Consider the following 24,779-nt stretch of genomic DNA (forward strand, 5'->3'; position numbering starts at 1 on the left):
ATGCGCAAGCCTTTGTACACCATTGTCCCTTAGGGAGACTGGGGTGCCTGTTGATCCCTTCAGCTTACGAATCATTGCCCCATTAATCAAAATCAATGTGTTGGGTATGTAGCCTCTTTGACCTTTAACATTTGTTGCAAGCTCTTCCCTTGAGTATCAGGCTACTCAGTTCAAACAAAGCATTGAAGAACGAGTAAAGGGAGTGTGCCGCTCTGTTCACCGTGAGCACATTGCCTTGCCAATCAATTTTATTTCATAGGCATCTATGGCCACGATGCATGTGTGAAACCTTGCCATTGCTTCTCTAATTCCTGTGGAATTACAAGCAGCTGGGTGGGAAAACACACAGGAGCTACCGAAAGCATTTCTCTGTATGATTTGAGATTTGCATGACATTCATGAGGGGTTTCTCATATTTTAAACAAATAACTCAGCAGACAGTGTATGGGGGTCTCTCAGGCTGCTAGAAAAACATCCCCTCAGCAGGATATGGTTGCCCAATACATAGGGAGGGTAACAGCTGGCCTAAGAAATAAATTACATTAGAATATCTGACATAATGAAGTACAGTCACCTTAAGACATTCAGATCGGAAAGTGTTTTTCATTAGTATCAGATTAAACGTGATTTCAAACCAATATGTTGTATTTAGTTCACCGATGTAAAATAATGAATATGGCAAAACTACAAATGAAAAGAGTTAAATGATGATTCTATAACATGGGTTCTCAACCCTGGTTCTTGAGAACTGCAGGATCTGATTATTTTTGTTGTTACGCAGGACTTTTTTCATCAATAAAAGCAGATGATTTATACAGTTTTGTGGGTTTCATGGGTCTGAACCGGTTAGTGATTTTAAAGTGAAAACAAAACCAGCGGACCCTGCAGACGTTAGGGACCATGGTTGAGTACTCATGTTATGCAGCTAGATTCATTTTGGCAAAGTTGTTTTATTGCGGGTGCGAGCAACACCACACAAGCAATACCATCGCTGGGACAGCACATCTGGAACTCAGTGGCATGTTTCTAGTAAACTAGGGCCATGTTTCAAAACTAAATGTTCTTCTTTCAACTGATCCATAGAGCATGAAGTGGCAAAAGCAATGTGCCAGAAACCTCACTCTGTCAATCAGTATTTGCTTCAGATCAGTGAATGAAATGCTGGAAGGATAAGGGGGAGGATGCCGCTTCAGAATACTTGAATATACCCAAGATTTTATTGTTTCTGCAATGCCCATTAGCCAAATATTTATGCATCTGAATTGGCCATGCTAATCAGATTGTAGCGTGCCATGACCAAGCTTTGCATGTTTCATCCACAGGCATTCTTTTATAGAGACTCAAGTCTGTATAATAAAGACTAGGCTGGGACTACTCTGATATCCTGTTTACCATCTAGTGGTATAACATGGTACTGTCATTACGACACCCTCCTCAGGTAGCAGTTTGATGTATTTGCAGGAGAGCCAAAGTAAGGTTGTGGCTGAATGGGGGACACTATCACTTATAGGATGAGTTCCTCCAGTTACAGTTATAAAAGCCTTTTAAATGCATGGCTACTCCTACATTCTCAAACATAAGAGCATTGGACTTCTGTCTTCCCCCACTTTCATTTCATCACGCATCACGAGTGTCGTCATTATACTCCTTTTCCAAACCAAGGATTTATATAAAGGGTATTAGAATCTGAGACTGTGGCCTCCGGTATGTAACTCTATAGCCTGCAGATAGTTATCTGAAGGTAAATGTTGTTATTGTGTATTTTTGGACTGTTCCAAATAGCCAATTAATGTTTCCAAGGTGAGTGTGGTATCCTTTGCAAATACAGCACCACTGCTATGGCTGTAGCATAATGGCAGAGCACACTCTTTATCTTAAGTACAGCATATGAAAAGATGGTGTTGGTTTGTAGAACAGGTTGACAAAAATAAGAACTATAGAGATATCTCTGTCAACAAAGAACTAGGCTTCTCCAATTACTGGAATATAAAGCGTAGTTACTTTTCATCTGAGAAAACAGTTCTTAATTTATAGCAGAGCTTTCAAGGTCATTTAAAGTCACAATAAAGGTTCTGTCTCTGTGGGAGGAGGGAACAGTAGCAGTGGATGTGGAGATTCAACATCATAGGCCAGAGGGGCAGAAGGGTGGACAAAATGAGCAGATAAAAATACAACTTCAAACAAGGCTATCAGTTCTTGATGTGACAACATAAGATACAGTTGTCAGTGACTGAGTTGAGTTCAGTGAGCAAAACTTGACTGAGGTTTCAAATATCAATGGCTGATATTTTGCACAAGTCTTAGCCAGGAAGTATCCATTGACACAGTTTTACAGTTATTGTCAGAGTACACTGGTTTCTCTTGTTCTGATTTAAAGAGATCGCAATCTCTTTCCAGCAGTAGCTGTTGTTATTATTACATTTGACAGTCTGGCACATGAACACCACAGCAATGCGCCCTCAGGCTTTTTGCCAAGCAAGACCCACCATCAGCAAACCTGAGGGACTTGCTGGGCTGCTGTCATTGAGAGTCAAATAAAATCATTGACTGAGAGCCAGTCCAATGGTTATGAAGTTGCAGTGTGCTACTTGAGATAAAACCAAGTTCCTTATATATTTTTTTATACAACGGGCGTGAAGACAACATACCATGTGTCCGACTGGATTTGGCTTTCATGCCTGTTTCTCCACAAAGCACTCATGGGTTCATCTGACTATTGTAACATTGTGTTTAGCCTGCAAAATATACTTATGTAGATTATATAATGTAGAGACTTTATTTCAAAAAAGCTTCACGTAAATGAAAAAATTAGAGTTATCAGGTTACATACAATAAGTTACACATCTGACAGAGGCTTTAAAGAGTGACTGGTGAAGATTATGATGACTCCCTGATATTATTTTCCTCAGTGAGAATTAGCCTGGCTGACTGGCTTCTGTGGTCAGTTGATTGACAGAGGATACTCACAGGCAACGGTCCTAGTTTGTATATCTCATTTAATACATTGTAACAAAATACAAATTCATTTTTTGCTTCATTCATAACAATTTGCATGGTAACGGTTCACAATTATTGTCTGCTTTTAAGTCACACCATGGAACACATTTAAGAGGAATAGTGATTATTTCTCCTACATTCTTATAGATCCTTCCACATATCAAGGACTTGTAATATTGTCATAAGGAATCCCATCTTTCATGTAAATATGATTTGTCATGTCTCAAGTACAATTAGATATTTTACTTTGACCTTTATATTTAAATGCTACAAATATAACCCTGTGTGTCACTTCTGAATTGTGCACTCGAGAAATAAACAAGAGATTGTCCCAAACTCAGTTACTGAAGGTATCAGGCTTTGCCTTGGGATGTGTCTCCTTCTCTTAGACATCGAAGCCTGAATCCAGTGCTCACTAAACATTATTTAGTGTTTATTTTAAAACGAGAATTTGCCACGCGTGATGCAAATTGTTTTCATAAATGAGAAGTATTAGCTGGTCATAAGGTTAGCACATATTTTCGATAATACCTTTGGTGGAGGACCTGCTATTTTGGACCATGTGGCTACCCCAACTACACCTCAGTGCAATTACTGGCTAGAGAGGGAGAGTAGGAGATAAAGGCGATCAATATTCAAAAACCGAGGGCCTCTTTTTAAATTGAGGGAAGCTCACTGAAAACTTGTCCCGTGCGTGCCCAATGACGATGTGCCGATATTTCAAAAAAAAAAAAATTAAACGAGAGAAGAGGTGTCTATAAATAAAATCGCACGGACCCATCAGAAAGCAGTATACTGTGTAATTTCTATAAGCCTACCGCTCGCAGAAAATGTTTAAATATTTATGTAAACTGCTTAATAATAAATTATGCGTGCATCTTAAAAACCCAGTTCGTGTCACTGCAAATTGTTCAGATTTTTCTTCCATGGGGCAGCTACATGTGCAAACAAAACATGTTAGCAAATTAGACAGTGAAACAGCCAATCAATCATTTGCCTCATGGAAATAGGCGTATAACTACATCCACGAACGAGGTGGATGTATTTCTCTGGATTGGTTGAACTTCTAGGTCTTCTAGTGGCTGGTGTGGTTTTACCGTCTTTTCATTGGATACTGAAGTTCTAAATTACTTGGATTTCTAGGTCTTCTAATGGCTGAAAAGGCTTACCTGCCTGTTTATTGGACATTGAGGTGTCACTCAAGTGTATTCACGCCGCACGGAGGCTGTTCACTGTGCGCAGAGGTGGGCAGAGATGGAGGAGGACAGGGAAAAAAACAAAAACAATGGATACGTACCGGACGCCATCTTGCATCCAGTCAGTATAGTGAATGGCAGTTGAACGGCTATGGATTATAGCTCGCCCGCTAGTTGACTAGCATCGGAACTTTGGTCGTCGGTCAAGGAGACTCATAGCGGCTTCATATTTTCGGCGAAATAGCATCGAGAGCCTAGAGAAACGGCTATCCCAAAGTCCGGTTACTTTGCGCTGTCGTTTGGAGAGACCTTGCGTGCTCCGGGGTGAAGTTATTTTGGAACCGGACCTGATACCCAGACCCGGGTCCTGGCTGGTGCAGCGAGAGCTGCTAACACTACCCAGAAACTGATGGGTGGTTTCTATGAATAATAATTATTTTTTTGCACCAAGTTATCTGTGGCGTAGCCACTTGCAATTAGCTAGGATTGCCGTTCGCAGGATGAGGAAAATAACGCTAACATCTTCGACAAGTGTTTGTGCGTCTCTAGCTAACGTTACTCGAAACGGTCGGAAATGTGAACCCGGCTTCTAATGCGCTATTTTCCCGTCAACTTTCATGGGAATTTATCGCCTTTAATTTGAGAAAAAAACGAGAACTTGTATGTGTTGTCGTTGCAGTGTGCTTTATCCGGGGTTGTATGTAGCGAGTTGTCGTGTTAGCTACCCAGCTCGCTAGCGCTTAAGTGAAATAACAACGTTGGCGAGCTGCTGGTTGTCCATGTCAGTTAGCCAAGTAGCATAGAAAGCGGATGAAATGCAAACCTTAAAATGCCAGCGCTTGAGTTTGGGACTGTGGCCGGCTGTCTGTCTTTCCCTGTGTCGGTATTTTTGTAAATAGTTAGCCCATTGCACTAGCCAGCTAGCTGTTTACAGTCGGGTAATAATATCGTACCCTCTGTTTATAGCCAGCTGCTAGCTGGCTAACGTTAGCTACTTGGTTAACTTGGGTAGTGAATTATTAAAAATACGGATTGAGTTTTTTTATTTCTCTATAGCAGTGAATGAATGAGGGTAGTTATTTCATTATAGCTAGATTGCTAGCTAACTTTATCCACCAGTCTTGATTCAGCTAGCCAGCTGAACAGACTTGAGATAGTGCGGTGATTTACTAAGCTGGTAGTGGCTAGAGTCTAGATGTCTTTATTGCTCGAAAAACAATGAATTCTGTTCTTATTATTTGAAAACTATCATCTGGAGACGCACCCATCACTTTTTGGATTTTCCACGTGGGACCTCTGCCACATCTAAGATTTGTTTCCCTTTTCTTTATAAGTAAATGCGTGACATGCTTCTCAAGCTGAGCAGCTAAGTTACTGTAGCTAGCTTCCTACTTATCTAGCTACATAAAGGATTGCGCAGCGGCCCATTTTCTTCAAGAAATTGTGGATTTTGCCAGCGTCCGATTGTTTGCAAACACCGTTGATATTTATTTGTTTAGAGCTAATCAGTAATATGCTCTGGGGTTCACATTGACATTTTTTTTGAATGAACAGTGGACTACAGAGGACATCCCCGATTTTACAGTAACAAAACGCCAGAGAAGCGTGACTGTCATCCGTGGGGTTTGTGGCAATAGGATTTTGTCGAAATAAAGGATTTTTGTTTGACTGGATTGAAAATGGGAGCAGCTACAAAACTAGCCTTCGCAGTGTTCCTCATTTCATGTTCTTCAGGTAGGTGTGTGTACACATGTATGTGTGTATTGTGTAGGACGATATTACACACGTGCATATGTTCATTATTGTGAAGCTAGCGTGCGCGATGTTAATTCAACGTTTGCCTTGCAGGGCTGCAATCCAGCCTGTAACGTCGGTTTGCTCACCGGCTCCTGTTTATACAAAGCTGCGGGTAGTTTCTCGCATATCTTATGTCATGTGAACTTGATAGAATTTATTTGGTTCTTAGAATAAGAGCAGCGCTGTTAGTTTTAAGCCCTCTTAAAGTGTCACGTTGCACACCGAATACTGTATTTAACCTACACACACGCACGCACCATTTATTTTTAATGTTGGTGCATTGAACTGATTTTGACTATTTTGCACTCCTTGTTCACTTGAGGACTTAACAGGTGTCAATGTGAAGTTTGGGACAAATCAAGTCTGGTGTGACAGTTCTCACGTCGCGAATCTAGCTTTGCTGGAGGAATTCTCGAGAAATAGCTACTACAGCAGTGTCTGTACAGAAGCTCTTTTAATGCATGTTAAAATCCGATTATCTGATTGAAAGGAGCCGTGGTATTTGGCTGAAAAGGGCTTGCTTGTATCGGTCTGATAAAATGCCTGGGTTTAATGCAATTTTATTCAGTGGGTTGTAATTACACTAAGCATTGCTTTGATTAATTCAGCGTTAGGGCTTGCTTGTCCTTCGGGGATATGGATTACGTTTAGCTTTTTTGCGCTCTAAATGCATTTGTAAACACAATGTTGCAACATTTACAAATAATGTTAGTTATTTCTAGCCTGTATGGTTTGTAACACCAAACAGAATGTATTCACGCCTTCTTCAGTGGAATCTTCTAGGGTGTTGCAACGTTGCAGCACACTGAACCGTACTGTCACATCAGGTTGTTTTTGCTTAATTGAGGGTGCACATGAATTCCTAGCATAGCTTTTAAAAAAAAAAAAAAATACTGCCGTAATCAGGATTTTAACGTACAAAGATGTTCCCTGTTGTTGATACTCTAAACCAGTCTGGCTTCCAAACTGCTTCTATCTCAACTGCCATCTAAATGAAATGACTTTATAGCACATTGAAGACACAGAGACAGATATTTTGAAACTGCATGCCTCTTGGCAGTTGTACTTAATTTGGTGCTTCGTGTATGGTCGTTTTGCAAAACCGATATGCAGGCCACAAGCGCTTTTTTAAGGATCCATGTGTGTCGGCAGTGATTATTCCCATGGTCAGCTCTTAAGTCGTTTCTACAGGAAGGAAAACCCAGCACGGAATACCGTGCGGTCTCTTACACGCTTTGCTTATTTACATTTTAAATGAATTGCGTGTAGTAGGTCTAAATCGTGCCTTAAACTCAGATAAGATTGAAGCTGTCTGTGTCCGGTTTGCTACGGCGCATGACTTTGGATTCCATGTAGTGCAGAATAGCCTTGTATTTATTGTACCACCACCAAGATATGGGCCTATTTGTGAGCCTCCTGAATTGCTGAGTTTGAAAGAAGGGTCAGGAGATGGGAGGAGTCATGGCTGGCTGTGTACCAGGAGCAAGGTTAATCATACTTCCACTTGTCTTGTGCATAGAACTCCACTACAGATTATGGGTCACACTTTAGAGAATGATCTTTGATCCAGCGCCAGGTTATGCAATAAGGTCACAGTAACACCGAACAGCCTGAACAGTTTCGTTCACATGCCATAGTATTGACTGTTTTGCCGTGTATAATGGAGACCACCACAAAAGCTTATTTATTATCAAAGCAATTAACTAGCTCAGAATCCCAGCGTTGTTCTCTGGGAACCCGGCCTGCTGCACAAGCGGCGAGAAAGGGCCATTTGACATCATTACGCTCAGATGCAGTGCTTAGGCACGGGTCAGCGGCGAGGATTAAACACTTGGATGTCTTCAGTATCCCTCTCCGCTGGCCAACTCCACTTTTAAGCGGGACGGCGTCTGTCATTACTCTTGTAAGAGGGGGACGCGCGCAGCCAAGAGTGGAACGAGCCGGCCTCCCTGCCGTCCCCCGCCTGCGCCGCGTCTTAAGTTCCAGAAGGCGCCATGTGTGGTCGCTGACGGCGGGCGGGAGAGCCGCGCAGCGCTTCTGTCAAAACAGAGCCGGCCACTCAACTGAAACTGCTGGGCTGTTGCAGCCGCCTCGCTGCATCGCTGCACAATTTGAATGCCTGTGAATTTTGCTGCGTGTTACCCCCCCCGTTCCAGCCATTGACATAAAGCGACGTCTCCATGGACCGGCTCCAGTGGGCACGGTGCGACGCTCGGCTTTTCAGATCCCCGGTTCTGCCGTTTTGCTTTCACATGCTAAACTTTGCTCCCTTCTTGCTACTCGCACAATAAAGCCATTGGCGGGAAGCCAGTAAACAGCCTCTTAATTTTATTGGTGTTCTTGCTTTCGGTGTTGGATTGATGGATTGGTCAATAGGATCTTTTCTACACCGCAGACCTAGGTTTGTATAGCTAGAAAACAAAGTTTTGCTGACTTGGGAAAAAGCAAAGCCCTTTAACTAATCTGGAACCTGGAATGTCCTCAGTTTTGGTTGCGGGCTGCCAAGATATAGCTACCCATATATGTGGCTTTTTTAGGATGCTGTTGCCCAATGGATGGTTGGTCGAGGTTGTCGTTCTGAAGGCTGTGACGCAAGTAAAGACTAATAGTATTAGGGATGCGGCTTGCCTGTGTGTTACACACTGGATTGCCTTTAAATGGCCATAAATGGCCTCCTGTACCTGTGTTCCTTAGGAATGGATAAATTGAATTAATGTTCTGCAGGCCCCTTTCTCAGTCTCCTGTTGTCATATTGACGTCTTTTCCCCGATGTGATTTGCACCAAGTGTCTTCAGAGAACCGTGGAGTTTTCTAATGTTTTCATGTAATGTATAAAGTTGCAGGTGCTTGTAAACATTTGAATAAAGCCTGGTTTTATATATATATATATATATATATATATATATATATATATATATATATATATTTTTTTTTTTTTTTTCCCAGAATCTTCCTCACCATCATGTGTTTGTACAAGAAGTGTAAATGGCCTTTTTTGATGAGACTGTCCCTGTCCGAGGGTGAAATTATTAGTGTCTTTTGTACAGCAATGACAAGAGAAGTGCAAATCAAAGATTCTGTTAAATGGTTTGTCCTGTAGCTGAGTTGAAGGCAATGGTGTGGAAATGGCTCTAAGAACCGAGTTAAAGTTTCAGCACAAATAACTTTTGTTAATGTGCGACAGAAATGGATGTTTAATAGGACCTTTAATATCGCAACGAGTCCCTCAGTCCTCCCACTTATTGTTATGTCGATAAACTTTCAGTTTATAGCAGTTGCCATTTAACACCTGAGCTTTAAATATGAATTAGTGTTGGGGAAAAAAAAAAAATAGAAAAAAAAAATGCGTAATGTTCTGATACAGGCCCAAACAGTTTCCCTCATTATACATCTGGGGATTTCCTAAATGGCTCAGCAGGGCCATACAGGCTCTTTCTGTGATTAGCACTCTGTGTTTAATGCTGCTTTGCCTTCAGAGCTCTAGAAGCTTTATGCACTTTTACTGAGGGCTAAAAAACTTTGGAGTGACATTCCAATGACAGATGAAGTAGGCTTGAAGTAGAACAGCAGCTCGGTATTTCAAATGTACCAGAACTGTTTGCGTAACGTTGCTGGTATGCTGATAGCATTATGCTGTGCGGTGCATGTGTACATCTGTGAAATTAAGCTTTCATATACTTTAAATGTCCCTTTGCCTAAAAGCCTTTTTAAAGCAGATGAAAAACAACAAAGTGACAACAAAGTTGTTTTTTCTAGCACCTGCATTGTACGCCACTCAGAGCGGAGTAATCGTCTCCCTCAATGCCAGGTTGACGCCGATCTCGTTCTAGATTCCACCTTTAATTCCATGCGGGTTGGAATTTGCTCCAGTCCGGAATGCGGGTTAAGCATTGTGCCGGGAAGCCGGTGCAAATTCCTCCCGGAAGATTATCTTGATTGTGTAAGTATTTATTTCCGAGGCCGAGCCGCACGCGTCGCGGCCCGCTCCCCCTCCTCGCGCGCACTCGCAGGCGCGGGCGCTGGTCGCGCCGCTGAAACGGTAGCCGCCGAGGTTGGGTGTCCCCGGCGTGAATAATAACCTCGGGGCGCCGCGGGCCGCTCGTAACCGTTCGGGGATTGTATCGCGAGGCCTGTTTTCGGCAGCGCGGCTCGGGTTACTCGCTCCCCTCCTCTCGGTCCCTCGTTCACATGACCGGCTCTCCAGGGAGGATCCAAACATTCCGGTGCTTTTCTCAGTCACGGTTCAGAGCACGGTTCTCACCAGCTGCGCTCCTGGCCGTCACCCACTCGGAGAGGTGACGAGAGGATGAGTGATGCAACCTCACACATACACGCTCACTTAGATACACACACACACACACACACAATCGGACCGTGTACTGGCTGGCCTCGGGCTGTACTCAAGGATGCCACCTTCCCCTCTTCACAGATGCGTCCAGCCGGGCACAAGCTGCAGCCAGAGACGGCTAGCCCCCTGCCGCAGGGCTGCTGTTCTTCGGCGCTTCTTGTAACCAGAGCTGTAGCGCGACATCGCTCTGAATGCATCTGCCTAGATGAAGAACGTTGCCTATGCTTTGTCTCAAGTTCAGGGCTGAGGTTCAGTCAAAGCAAGCCAAACTCCAGTTAGACTCCACTGAAATTATAACTCTGCATCTATAGAACATAAAACAGGTGCGCAACATTACATAACATAAGCTTGCAGCCTTGCCTGCTAGTTGCCAACGAAGCAGGGCAACATTCCAAAACTGAAAAAGCAATGGAAAAATCAGGAGCGACATGCTTCTGCAATAATCTTCACATTTAGCAAAGAATAAAGATCCACCTGTCCATGCCTTGCTCTTTCACTCATGTTTTTAAAGTTGCGTTCTTTATTTTGCCCTCTGCATTTCAGTGCTTGTGTTCATTGGAAAACTACTAACACCTTTCTTCATTCTCTGGTATTAATTATCAAATGGACACCAGCGATTGGATGGGAGCCAGTTCTGAGGTGTCAATAATCTACAGGTCTATGGTCATTGGACAACAGTGTTGTATAATGATTAGTGAAATTAACTCAAAGGTTGCGGGCTGGGCACTACCATACCCTTGAGATAGGTACTTAACCTGAATCACATCAGTAAAATACCCTAGCTGTATAAATTGCATGCAAAATATAATCTCTGAAGGTGCTGTGGATGAAAGCATCTGCGTAAATGCACAAATGTGAATGTAACCTTGGACGAAAATGGGCCTCGGAAGCCCCGAGAAGATGGTGGGTCCCCTGTGCCAGGAGTAGAAAACGCTGCCTTTGATCTTGGCGCTTAATCGTAACAATAAAATAGTGACCTCAGTAAGAGGGGCTGGAAATGGCAGCACAGTTCCTGCAGCCTGTGCCCTCTGCGGCCCGCTTTCTGGCTCGGCGGGATATTTATGGGGGCGCAGGGGCAGATGAGGACAGGGATATTTCCTGGAGGGCATAACTAATCACAGAGCCCTAAAATAAAAAAGGCTTAAAGTTGGTGACAGCACCAGCCGCAATTACAGGGCAGCAACAAGCTCCTCAACAGCGTTCTCTCAGATTCCTGAATACGTACCGCGCCACAGCAGATTTATGGAAGTACAGAAACTTGACTCAAGTCCGAGTAACATTTTTGAGAAGTTTGCTTTGGTCCAGGTTTTCGCGATCTCAAATATGCATCCAAATGCGCATTTCCACGCGTAGATGTGCCTGTGCACTGTGAGATTCAGTCTGTTGGATCTCTGTATGGAGCACCGAGCGCCTGTGTAGCCCGGCTGCCATGATGCAGTCCTGCCAGGGGAGGAATGTGATGGTTAGAGGTGTACCAGGCAGGTAGTCTAGCCTGGCTGCTCCGGCAAGGGTATGAGGACCGAGTCACTGGCTTCCTGAATCATCCGACTCTCTCCCCGCTCTCCGCATATACATCGGCTCAGCTCTGCGTTTTCATTTTTTTTGAAAGACAGCCCGATTTCGCCTGCCGGAGTTCCGGTCTGCTGAATAAATTTTGGATTAATGATCCTGAAGCGCCTTTCTCACGGCTGGTGTACGGCGAAGTGAGTGCGGAGGCGGAGGGGGAGGGGATGCCCAGTGGCTCCAAATCATCATATTATTGCAAGACCTTTCTGCTTTACCCCCTGACTTTCGCAGAGTTGTCATCAGTTGTACTCTAATGCCCTGTTCACACAACGAGCAGTTCGGTTGACCAGTTGCGGGAGGCCATTCATTTTTCAGGAAGCGGAGCGACCTGAGCAGCTTGGCTGATGTTGCCGGGGAGAAGTTGCCCATGGCTAAACTTTTCACTTTCATCGCCCATCAACAGCCAATCAGAGTTCCATGCTTCTTCATTTTCCTACCAATAGGATACCATTTTGCAAATAATTGTTGTGCCTCATCTGGCTATTTTCAGATAAATAAGGTTTTATGTCAAAGACTCAATTTTTGACCATTTTGGGGTTTCAACAAATTGTAATAAAGTCTTGTTTTTTATAATTTCTGTATTCTGAAATTGGATTGTAGACATAGTTTTTCCCACGGCGCGCATGAACTGCCGCCGTGGGCTATGCATGGCAAATTGTGGTCGGTCACTCACTCGCTCACTCACTCAGGGACGACCTTTGAGGGACGTTTTGTGGGACGCATGCGCAGGTGGTGCCAGCTAAAACGTGTCTGCGGAAGTGAGTCGCGCCGTGGGTCTGGAGGGTTACGCGCTCCTTAAGTTTCTTTTTAGAACAACAAGCTAGTGGAATTTGTAGGAATGTAGTATGGCATCTCACCAGAGATGAGTGGTTCCTGGTTGCTTTGTGCCTTCACAGCAGGGACGCAGGCAGAGGGATGTCACTGGAGCCCCTGACAGAGGTCCAGTCAGCCATTGGGGGAGTGGCTGTGCTTCCTCAGAGACCAAGAACAATTGCCGTTTTTGCTGAAGAGGGTAACGCACGCTTACTCGTTAACGTCCTCCGCACGCGATCGCCGGTCAGTCACCCAGCACGAACGGGGCTGGAGGTTTGGAGAGCTCCGCACATGTGCAGTCCTGCCCAGGGAGGTTTTGTAAAGGATTAGGCTGGGACTGGGAGGACCACTGGCATGCATGCATGCGTGGTGGTGACACGGAACGGCCCGCTCAGAAGTCACGCAGCATTGGAACGCACGTGCTGCTCGTACCAGCAGCTGACAGACGCCTACAGTACATTGAATTATTTATTTTCTTTGCTCCAGGGCAGGTTTGACATGCTATTTTTAGTAGTCCTCAGCTAAATTGTTGATGTTGAACTTCAAGCTCGATGTACCCCCCACCCCCCCCGCGCTCATTGCGCTTTGCAGCAGCTGGGCAGTTGACATTGATTTATTTATTTTTTTTCTTCCTGTTGGAAGTCTGTGCACGATTTAAATTGGAGCTCCACCCCCTCCCCTGCCAATACAGCGCCCCAGCCGGCGCCATGCTAGTCAACAGAGTCGGATGCATGGCCACAGAACAAGTTCCTTCTTCTCACTAAGCCTAATTTACAGAGTATGGGTTGGTGGGGGACTCTTGCTTCTTTAAATGTTTTTTTCAGTGGATATTATGCAACAACCCTGAACCCCCCCCGCCTTGGATTTTTCCAGAATTTTGAGTAGTTCTTTGGCAACTATAATTACAGTATCACCCTTAGCCTCCTTACAACAGGGCCCCTAAAAGTCTGCAATTAAAGTGTGTGTTAGCTCATTACCAGGAGTAATCCAAACACATTAGTGCACACAGCTTCTCATAATGGATTTCCAGAACCCAGTGGCTTCAGAACAGAGCAGCAGCTTTTTCACTTCTGATGGTGTTTTAATTACTAACCACGCTCTGGTCCTGGTGATTTTTCTGCTACACTTCGAGCTGAAGCTGCAGACTGAGAAATTTTCTGCCTGAAAAAAATCCAGAAAACTGAGGCCAGATGTCCCTTAAAGGGGCCTCAGGCCTAGTGAAGGCTTGTACATGCTGGGGTGCATGTGATACACGCAGAAAGCACAGGAGAGTGTTCCACACAAAATGTCAAATATCAACGCAAACCTCCTCTGACGTTACCTTCCCAGATTTGTTTGTTTGCTTTTTTGTGCTCTGAAGCCCAGCCTCATTTTAGAGAACGTGACCTATTGAGGTTGACATAAGTGCTACACAAGTACGCACGCACTGCACGAAAGATTAAAATGCGTGACGATTTCTTTTTACTATGATTTTACTATGTTTAGTTTGGCAGGTGGAAGGTTGCAACCAGTCAGTAAGCACATTGCAATTGGGTGACTCAACCCATCTTTAACGTTAAGAGTGCTAGATAATGCGATAAGACTTGTTCACAGTCAGAGATGGTAAGATTAAAACCATTTGATAAACAAATGGTTTGTGTGTGGGGTGTTCTTGGACAGTTTTTGTACCCAAAGGCCCTGAACAGTGTGTTCTTTGCAGTACTGTGTGAACTGAAACTGGGCAGGTAGCTTGAAATTCCTGGCACCCATTGCTCAGTTCCTCTGGAGGTTTTCCAAGCCACACATAACACAGGTAGGGATTTAACGCCACGCCCCTTCACTCGCCAGGTTTCATTTTACACCTCGAAGCTGTCAAAATGTACTGCTTCGAAAAATTCATAGTGCAAATGCACGTTGCCCCCATGTAAAATGCAATATCTGTTTACAGAAGGGAGATGTTGGTCACATTTGTTGACAGGTTTTTTTCCTACAGTACTGAGGCTGTGGCTTTACAGGTTAACCCCCTTGGTGCTATTCGGCAGGTTACTCACTGGTGGCTACATTGCAATTGTGTAAGAGAGGCATTTGACCTTTATTACCCGAAAGCTTTTTATTTTGTGTCATTCATGTCGATGCTGTTTACGTTCTTCCTTTTGTGAATACCTGTGTAGTTTTTTGTGATGTTAGAAGTGGTGCCTAGTGTACTTCCCTCTCGTCATCTTTGTTTATGTTCCTTTGAACGGACTGTTGAATGCTGCGAAAGCCCTACGGGTCTGTTCTGCATAACTGCCACAAATCGACCTGAAGCAGGAACGATCACCTGCCCGCTACTGAAACCTTCGCGAGGAGCGTGCAAGTGCTCGGCTCAAAGAAGTCGCTGCAGAATTTCTCCGTTGCTTTTGGCCATTAAAGCTTATTTTTATATATATTAAACTGCGCAGTGCGCAGTAAAGCTGCATAGGTTGCACCTCCGTTCCACCTCTCTTCATTAAAAGTCGATTCGCGGAAATGCCGGTCAGTTGACCTTTTACCCTAAGTAAACATTACCTTGGAAGCTGTGTGGAAATTTCCCCCCAGGTAAGATGTAAAAAATCTGCACATTGTCTTAGTTGTTGTGTTTTCCACCAGAATAACCTTAAGTGCTTACCCTTGAATGAATCATGTCTTCTGCTCACATAAACAACACTTCCTTTGGTGCTTGCCGGAGAGTCTTTTCTGCTTGTATTTGGAAGGGATAAAAAAACCAGGACTGCAGGCACTAAGCAGCACTGGTAATTGGAAAATCTTGGCGGAGAGAATTTTTTTTTTGCTAGCTGACTGACACCGAAGGGAGAAAAACAAAAGATTTCTCTCTCCTCGTTTTTCTTGCCGCAGATTTTGGGGAGAAAAATCGCACGTCAGTCCTTGCACACGGTTGCGTGTTGCAGCTCGGCCTGGAATGACACACGCAGCACAAAAGCGATTACCTTGTCGCCTTGTCACACGGTGACAGCTCCTTGTCTTTTAAAAGCGGCAACACTCGTGCTGTCGTGTCGTGTCCAGAGACTAAACCTTGTACGTTGCGCCTTGTATACGATTGCTTTTCGTGCCTGCGTATCTTTCGCAAAACCTTCGACGAATGAAGGCGAGCAACAGCTGGCACAATATGGCAGCACTGCAACATGCAGAACTTGCAAGCGTGCGAAACGATGGCTGTTGTCACTGCACTCGTCCGTCTATTTCCTTTAGTCCGTTCCTTTGTCATACGGCATAAGGACTTAATAGGCTACAGCTTGAGCACCCTTGTGCTAGTAGGCTGGGAGAGAGGGGCTGATTGTGATTAATGCTCCTTGCAGATGTTGGTTTATATGCTGTGGAGCTTCCTGCAACCGACTGCAGTCTAGACAGACTGGCTGCCCTGTGCTCTCCCTTTCATCCTTCATTAAAACCGCTCGCCGGCCCCTTTCTCATCTCCTCCTTTTCCTTCTCCGAAGACTCTTCCCGCTCATTATTTTTATTTATTTATTTATTTATTTATTTTGGTTGTACGTAGGTTTCCTGTCACCTGCGGCCCCCAAATTATTATGTTTTCCTCTGTACCGGTCCGAAAGGATGTCTGTCCTATTATGGGACAGTTAACTTCCGGAGTGGGACTGGTTTTCCACCACTGCTACCTCATTAAGGACATAGCGGGTCTTTTGGAAATGCGTAAATAGTAGCAAGACTCTTTAAAAGAACAGGCAATTTTTTCATACACCGGCATGTTGTATGTTAAATGTGTTATGTATGGTCACTCCTCCCTTTTGAATTCAGAATCCTTCACACAAGTACATTTGTGTCATTGTGAAAGGAAGTGCTCACTAAGGAAGAGGTGCCGGCCCAGTCTGGCTTTCTGACCTGTTGATTCCCTCCATTGTTTGCAGCTGGGGGTGACCTAGAACTCAATTAGTTGAGTGTCTGGCTCTTGACTACAGTTCCCAACCCGTTTCTGCTGCCTGTGCAGTCTTTATGGGCGGTGTTTATTCACCTCGTTTGCTTAGTAGTGCAATGCTGCTTCATTTTTCTTGTGTGTGTCCATTCCAGACACGATCAAGGGATGGACACAGTACCACAACAACCTGAGCATGTGAGAACTTTGCGCCTTTTCCTTATTTGGATTTGAAGGGGCCATTTATGCTACTTGGGGGGCAGATGGGCCCATACGGGAGTCCGCCCTGCAGTTTTAACAAACACATAAATATGCCAATATTTGATTTGACATCATCAACATTCTGCAATTTTACATTCTGCAAAGTTGGGCGGAGTCCCCTAGCTTTATGCTCAGTTCAGTTTTCCCTCGTGTGACTTGCATATGCACAAAATGCGCATATAAATTTTGTGCATATGCTAAAACGCTGGTTTTCGCCTGCACCGTAAACACGCATCCTTGCTTCTTTGCTGAGGTTTCTGATTGCAGGCAGATAATTCAGGAGTTCAGTAGTGCTCAGCTGGGAAGATATTTGGTTTGAGGGTAATTGCTAATAATGTGCCAGTTTAGGAGTGATCTTTTTAGAGTTTGTAGATTTTTGATTAATGGCTTTCAAAGGTCACAGAGTAAGATGTTGAACGCAGATTAATTGTGAGGTTTTTTATTTTTAATTTGTGTAAAAGGGCATTAGTTCACCCAGTCCAGCATTTGAACTGGGGTTTTGCACAGCTAGGCTGTGTGTTTTTGTGCCAGAACAGTATCTCCTCAGATACTGTAATGCACATCATTTTACACAAGATCATAAAAAGTCTTTAATTGGTCAACAAACCTTCCTGGAAGGTGATAAATTATTTCTGGTCTTTTTATAAAATGGAAGTTCTGCTGAATAATTACACCCTAGTCACAGCCTTTAGCTTTTTACGCAGTCAGCCTGCAACGCGGAAGCAGTCGTGAGAAAAATATCGAGCCAGGTTGCCTTCTCCGTCCTCTCGTAAATCACTTTTATCTTTATGACAATTTTATTTCTGCCTCTAGCTGTCGCTGATTCTGTCACTCATCCGTCGTTTTTTTTTACATGACCGCGCGTTGAGGCCAACGAGACGTCTTAACAGCCCTTTCATGAAGAATAGTGTACGATCCGTTGGGTCGGCAGAGTTTGGGCCACGGGACGTGGACGGAGTACCACGTGCAGGGAGCGGCTTGTCTGGGTTTGCACTTTCGCCATCGCATCATTGCCTGGCGATCGGCAGTGTAATTTAACAGGAGACCCATCGGCTGCCGGATTAAGGGATTGGATTCTCTTGCTGAGTTGGGCTGTTTCGGTGCGCGCATGGAAAGACTGTGGCCTTTGTTTGGAAAAGTCCGGCACATTCCTCCACCGCCGAGCTTCAGTTGGCCTGTCCACCCAACCCAGCGCACTCTGCTGTAAGAGAGTGTTCCTGTATCTCTGTGATTTGATAAAAGCACCTGGAATTTGATGTATGATTTCTACTTGCTTGAGAACAGAGAGTACAGTTTGATCTGCTTTATGAATTTATTACCCCAGTGTCCTTCATTTACTGAAATCGGTGCATCTCTTTCCTGTCATGATCCGGTCAACCTTCATATTGCTGTTGAAGTAGTAGTGAGTAAAGAACTTGAGGTCTCTTAACAGTGTGGGGCCCTCATGTGTGTTCAGTGTAGCCTGTGTGTGCCGTAACGGCTTACCTGTGTCCAACATGCAGGAGGAACACAACACCGTTCTTCCAGGAGTCGTCAAGTCCGCCAGCTCGCGCTTTGTTGATGGAAGTAGAAAGTGCTGTTTCAAGCATCCTTCCAGAATAGCACACAAATACTGGATTGGGTTCAGATTTGGTGACTTGAGAAGGCACTGGCATTTATGTAAAACATTGGTGACGTACTGTCAAAACATTGAGCGTTCATGCTCTGTGATGGGACTGTTGTCATCTTGAGAGTCCTTGACTGTTGGAGCGCTGTGGACGATGGCCGCTTAGCTGGCCGTGTTCCGTCCCAAGTCAGAATCACAGAAAGAACATGCGACCTGCGCTGGGAAACGCATGCTGCAGACCCGCCAACTCCGACGTTCAGGGCGGCTCTCTGCTGCGACCGCTGTTCGGAAAGGCTCCCAGTTTGATGCGCTCCAGGGGGGAGATGGCCCCCGCCTCGTCCTCGCGGAGCCCGTCTGCTTCCCTCCTCCTGCCGCATCCTCGTGGAAATGTGATTACACGGGATGGAAAGCAATATCCCTCACAAGGTAGCGGCGGCGCATTATGTAACGCCAGGCTCCCAGGAAGGTATAATGGGATGGCATTTCTGCGTACGGCCGGAGGTTTCGGGATTTGCTTATTCTGCGAGTAATACAATCTGGCTCCGCCTCAGCAGCAACCCTATTCTGTGGGTGATCAAGCATCCCCAGTCCTCTGCTACCCTCACCACCTGGACCCGGTGTTTTTCCGCTGATACCACCTCCCCCCGCCCCCCTGCCTCTGGATCGTAGCTGTGCTGTAGTCTGGCCTATCCTGGAGTCCAGGGCATAGCTGTACAAAGACAACGTTTTCTTTCCCTCCATTAGGTTCTTGGAAAGGATGTTGGAAATTATCGGGTGAAGAATGATATGTGAATAAAGAATGAAAGTGTGGTTAACACCTTATGAATAATCCACTTTCATTTTCCCTTCCTTGTTTTCCATGGATTTGCAGACATGTTATTTGCAATCTTCCCATACCAAATAGGAAGTGAAGGAAATTGTTTAACTAATCCACAAACAAAAAGTGATTGGAGGCTACGGAGTGCAGAACTATGGTCAGGATTATAGGTCCGTACCTCCACCAAGCCCCATACTCACCCCTCCCCTGAGGTGTATTTCTAGGGGGGGGGGGGGCAGGGCGTGTTACTGCAGCCTGTCCCTCCACTTTGATATTAAGTGCCACTTTAAGCACCTTTAGATGGTGGATGGCATTAAAATGCCAAAGAAAAAGCAAAAGCGCAGCAAAACTAGAAAAAAAAAAAAAAAAAGGAAGCGATAAGGGCCACAAGACCGCTGTAAATCTGCTCTGAGTAGGTCTCGACACCCCTGTTTATGCCACAGTCACCTGCTGCGATTTCGGGAACATGCAGGAGAACATCTGACCTTAATAGTTTTTTTTTTCCCACTGCGGGAAGAGAATGGCAGAGCACATGGGCCATCTCTGGGGGGGACGAGAGGTGTTTGAGGAAGAAAAGGAGAGGAGATGTGTTCTTCCAGCCTGGGGCGCGTGGCGCTACGGCTCTGCGACACCCTGGCTCTCTCGGCTCCGGAGCGCTCCGCGGCGTTCGCTGATATGCGGAGCCGAAACGCGGCGCTGCACAAACGCTCTGTCACCCAACGGCTAGGAGGAGCCGTGAAAGGGGATGAGCCCAGCGAGGACACCGCCCGGAGCCGGACCCGTGCGTGGTTTCCAGATCGAGCTGCGCGTCGCGGCTCTCTCTCCTGCTGCGCTACAGAGGCGCCGCTCCGTGACCATAGGAGATGAAATGGCCAACAGCGGCCTTTGAGACCGCAGCACCTGTCATGGCTGAGTAGTTCTCCATGTCAGGCTCTCAATGGGGAAAAGAGTGGAGTCTTCATCTCTCTCTATCTCTCTCTCTCTCTCTCCCTCTCCCTCCCTCCTCCTCTCTCTCTCTCTCTCTCTCTCTCCTTCTCTCCCTTTTTTCTCTGTCTCTCTCTCGGTCTCCCTTTTTCTGTCTTGCTCTTTCTCTGTTTCTGTTTTTCTTTCTAATTTGATCTTTTTCTCTCTCTCTCAGTCTTTCTCTCCACCTCTGTGGGGCGGAGTGTTTTGCTGAAGCACTTACGCCAGCACTGGAGTGTACCCAGATTTCCCTCAGCCCCAACATCAGTGTGGCGGGATCAGGGAACAGAGTCGCACGTTACTAGCGCTGGCAGTCCTTCAGACCGCCTCCCATTCACTTAATCTCCCCGTGAGCAGCCAAATTGAGGAGACCGGGCTGCCACAAGCACCCGGCAGAGCCGCCAGCCCTCAGAACCCGGCATCGATTCCGAGGTGTGGAAATGTTCCACGAGCCTGTTCGGTTGTGTACTGTTTTCAAGGGTGCACAGTATTTCATGGTTAGCGCGTGGGGGAAAAGTGCATAGCTGAATGCACGCATTGCTTCTCAGAATTAGCTTGCGAGACACTTGATACAGTGACAGTGGCCTTAGTCTGCAGTCTGCTGTACGTTTCCCTCCTGTGGGCCTAACCCGAGCCACAGCCCCTTCCCACTCGCCACTCGATATCTGAAGAACATGGCGCTGGTGAGTCTGTCGCCAAAGATCATGCGTCCAGCATGCAGTGGGGCCTTTTAAGTGTGTTATGGTGAACAAATAGGCCCAGTAAGCTCAAAGGCTGTTCCAGCGAAGGAATGGAATATAAATCACAAATGTCACTGTTGTGGCTGCTCGCCCTTTGCCTGTATGTGAAATAAAATGATGTCAGAGGAGGATTGTGTCATTCATCGTATCATTCTGTGTTGGGTGGATCTAATCTTAATTTGCGGGCCGCCTTATTTGGAAGGTGTGTGAATGGCGTGATCTTCAGGGGGCTCTCCTGTGCGTATATGGCAGATTCCCTCGTAATCCCAATGAGAGAAACGTGCGTGTCCAACTACACGCCCCGAATCTAATCCCGGCTGTTCACCTCCCACTCGGAGGCAATTTAACTAATTCATTCCCACAAATGATTTCCTCTGCCCGTGGCACGACGGCGCCCAGTAAACCTGCGTCTTCAACGAAGCGCTTGCTTATGTGCGTCCGGACCCGCGCACTCCCATGTGAATGGGTTGGCCCGCTCCCTTCATTACCTAATGTGGTGATAAACACGTCAGGCTGGCTGTGATCCGGGCCGGACGCCCGCAGACGGAGCGGGTAGCCGCGGCAGAAGGCCTCTCCTCACGCCGTTTGTCCGCCGCTCGGAGCCAGACGCGCTTCGCCGCGCCGCAGAGTTTTGGCTCCCGGACGTATGAGGACCGTCTAGTTGTTGTTGTTGTTATTATTATTTTTTAAGCGCTTGGACGTTGGACGGGGAACAGGCTCGCGGGGCGGATGCCAGAGCCCTCGGGGTCGGTCTGTCGACTCCAGACTCCGGCGTAATTGTCCCGCCGGCCTCCGACTGGCACCGGGGTGAACTTGGCTTGCGTGCGCAGAGGGTTCATGTGCTGGTTAATACGTTGTTTGTTCCAGTAAAAGCCTTTGTCCTTTTATTTACCTAACAAAAAGTTTCCTGATTCCATGTTTGAGTAGGTGCTCTTACAATTCGAATTGCGTTCTTAAAAAACGGCCTCTTGGAAAAGAGGTATTACTGATGTTCATCATTTATTCTGAGGTTACAGCAAGGTCCAGACCGGCTGTACTCCCATATTTAAAAAGAACATCTCCTTGGACTCAACGTAGTGAGGTTGAGTCCAAGGAAATCAACGGCTTCTGCCATGAAATGGCTTAGGGAATGTTTGCACAACCTTGCACGTTCAGTTGCAGGCATTCTGTTTCTTATATTTCACACCTTGTCCGCATTGCTTAATTGAACAATTATGGAGTGATGCGTATACGCTGAGGACGGTTCTGTGAGAAACTGCAGGGAAATGCCGTGGTTGGACGTTCCGCTCGTATGCGACTTTGCCTTTTGTGACACGTTGGCTGTATTTGAATGTCGATTGAATGTCGATTTGAGTGTCGTATAGGACAATACCGCGGGTAGCGTTTGTGTTCAGGTGCTTTTCCTGAGCCCTCGGATTATGTGGCGATGTTGCTGCATGGTTGTGTTGCTTTGAAATTCAAATGCTGCTGAGTTGACTTGTGTACCAAAACTATACATGAGTCTACTACTGTCATATTATGTGTGAGTGTTTCAGTATGTTTATAAACTGAAAAATCAAGGTCACATTCAGGTCAGAGAATTAAGATCACAATCTGGAGTACAAGTCTGATCGTTGTAAACCCCCCCCCACCCCTCCCCCCATTGCGGTCACCTGATTTTGACAGAGGGATATTTTGCAACCGTTAATGTAAGCTCTTGTGCTGTTTCAGCTCATCGCTAAGACCAACCCAAATTTGTTGGGATTTCGAGCCATATTGTTGCCCACGGCAATGTTGTGCACAGTACACGGAATTCCTCTTAACGTATTCCCCCCCAGTGCTGGTTTAGATTAATCTCGGAGGATTACCTTCTAAACGGAAGGATTTGCTTTTTCCACAGTGCGTTTCTGTTCAAGGAGCCTCAGATAAGTCTCTGCGCTAAACTGACGTCTTGTCTGAACATAATGCGGGCTACGGTTTTTAATACAGAGCTGTGCGGTCCTTAGACTCAAACACGGTAGGTTAGATTTAGAGGGATTCATGCGGCTGCTCTCTTGCCTCGTGGTGCACGCTCCTTCGCGTTTGATTGTATTTTACGTAGATTATCCTGGCCCGTTCTAATGTGGGTGCTGCTACTCCTGATGATGAAAAGGTTTATAGGATTTCGAACAGCATGCCCGCCAGGTTAGCTTGTGCTTTAGTTTAGAAATGCACAGGTAGATGCATTCTGAATCCCCACTGGCTGTCGCCGTAAGCAGCACACACATAGCGATAATAAAATTAAATATGCACGGGAGACAGGAAACTGAAGTGTCATTGTGAGCTTGTGCCTTTGAGTGAGGAGGCGGTTGAATAATCTCATCGCACGAGTGCTGAATATATGAAGGATTTGACTATTTCAATTATTTGTTGGAGCCCCTGAGATGCTCGGAGCAGTCTTGCGTGATCTCTGCAGATCAGCTTAGGTGCGGTTGGGTGTATTTAAGTGTAAATCCGTACTGTACAACTGGAAATGAAGGCTCCCTCGTGTCTGAAGTCCTGTGAATGGATGGATCAGCAGCCTGCTTGTGCCTTAAACCCACGAGCAAACAAACGCCAAATAAGCGACAGGACTGTAGAGTGTTGTCGCCGCTAACTGCAGGCATTGCACTCTTAATCTGATTACCCTGGCTCCTCGATAATCACCGTGCCCACTTCTGTTTCGGGCGGGCGGCCCTTTGAAAACCGAGGTGCTGGTCAATCATCTGAAGACGCAAATGCTTTCTTGACACCCCCGATGTCATTGGACTCTTTATTTTCAGTTTGCTCAGTTTTCAAAGTAGCGATTTGTTAGGTTTTATTCAGATATTCCTCATTGTAAGAGATGTAGGATCGGTTTGGAGGGTGGCATGCAGCCAACATGCGCACACATGATTACTGCAGAGCATGTTGGGAAATATTTTCTGTTCCTGAGTAGCCTACTGCTGGACCTTGTCCTGTATTTGCAGAGTGACGTCATGTGACAACACCTCACCGCTAACAAATGGTCCTTATTCCTCCTGACACCAGTCACACTCTGTACCAAGACTTAACTCTTAAATAATAGCAACAATAATAATATGTGCATGTTACTGTGTGTTCTGGCTGCGGTTAGATTCCTGTCAGGTACGTGTATATCAGTCTGTTCGTATGCCCGTCTCCCTGTGTCCGTACGCGCGTGTTTATGTGCGGTTACGTGGCTGGGTTTGGGCCCCGTGTGGATGAGTTCAGCGGGGAGCTCGGGGACTGCGAGCAGGCCGCGCGCTGCTCGGGGAAAGGACTCCTCCGCGCTGTGCCGCACGCGCGTGTGTTCGGGACTCCATCACCGCCTGCGCTCTGGGCCGTTTGAGAGCAGATGATCCTGTTTACTATATCTGCCTTCGCCGGAGCCCCAGGCAGCGCGGGACCTGCTGCGAGATGCACGAAATTAGGGCACGTTGCGTGCCTGTGCGTGTGTGCGTGCGCGTGTGCTGTGTGTGGTTCCGTGCGTGTGGGTGTATGGGGGTGTGGTTCTTTGCGCGTGACCATGAGTTCGCGCGTCAGATTTTGGACAGGCCTTGTGCATCGGCTTGGTGTGCGATATCGTTTTTGGGTTTTCCTTTTCCAGATTTAGCACATTTTGCATATCTGCTTACACAGCGATCTACTTATTGAATGAGTGTTACGATAAAGTAGCCTATATTGTTACTTTCTGTGATACACTAACACGCTTTCATTTGAGCCGTTTTGGTACAATATGAATCACTCCCCCTCTCATTTCAAAAGAATATTATGTTAATAGTCGGAGGATAT

General features: G+C 45.9%; 1 protein-coding gene across 3 annotated transcripts in view; it reads left to right on the forward strand.

Annotated features, from left to right (window-relative positions):
* The first annotated feature begins 4,225 nt into the window (after positions 1-4,225).
* LOC135250424 (activin receptor type-2A-like) overlaps positions 4,226-24,779 on the forward strand; it is a 48,775-nt gene continuing 28,221 nt past the window's right edge. The window contains exon 1 of one of the 3 annotated variants that reach the window (XM_064326678.1): positions 4,226-5,927. In XM_064326678.1, coding sequence (XP_064182748.1) covers positions 5,873-5,927 — 55 coding nt within the window. In that variant the 5' untranslated portion in view covers positions 4,226-5,872. The remainder of the gene's footprint in view (positions 5,928-24,779) is intronic. The other 2 variants (XM_064326675.1, XM_064326676.1) reach the window with 2 other exon arrangements.

Source organism: Anguilla rostrata, chromosome 3, assembly GCF_018555375.3.
Source record: "Anguilla rostrata isolate EN2019 chromosome 3, ASM1855537v3, whole genome shotgun sequence".
Lineage (NCBI taxonomy): Eukaryota > Metazoa > Chordata > Actinopteri > Anguilliformes > Anguillidae > Anguilla > Anguilla rostrata.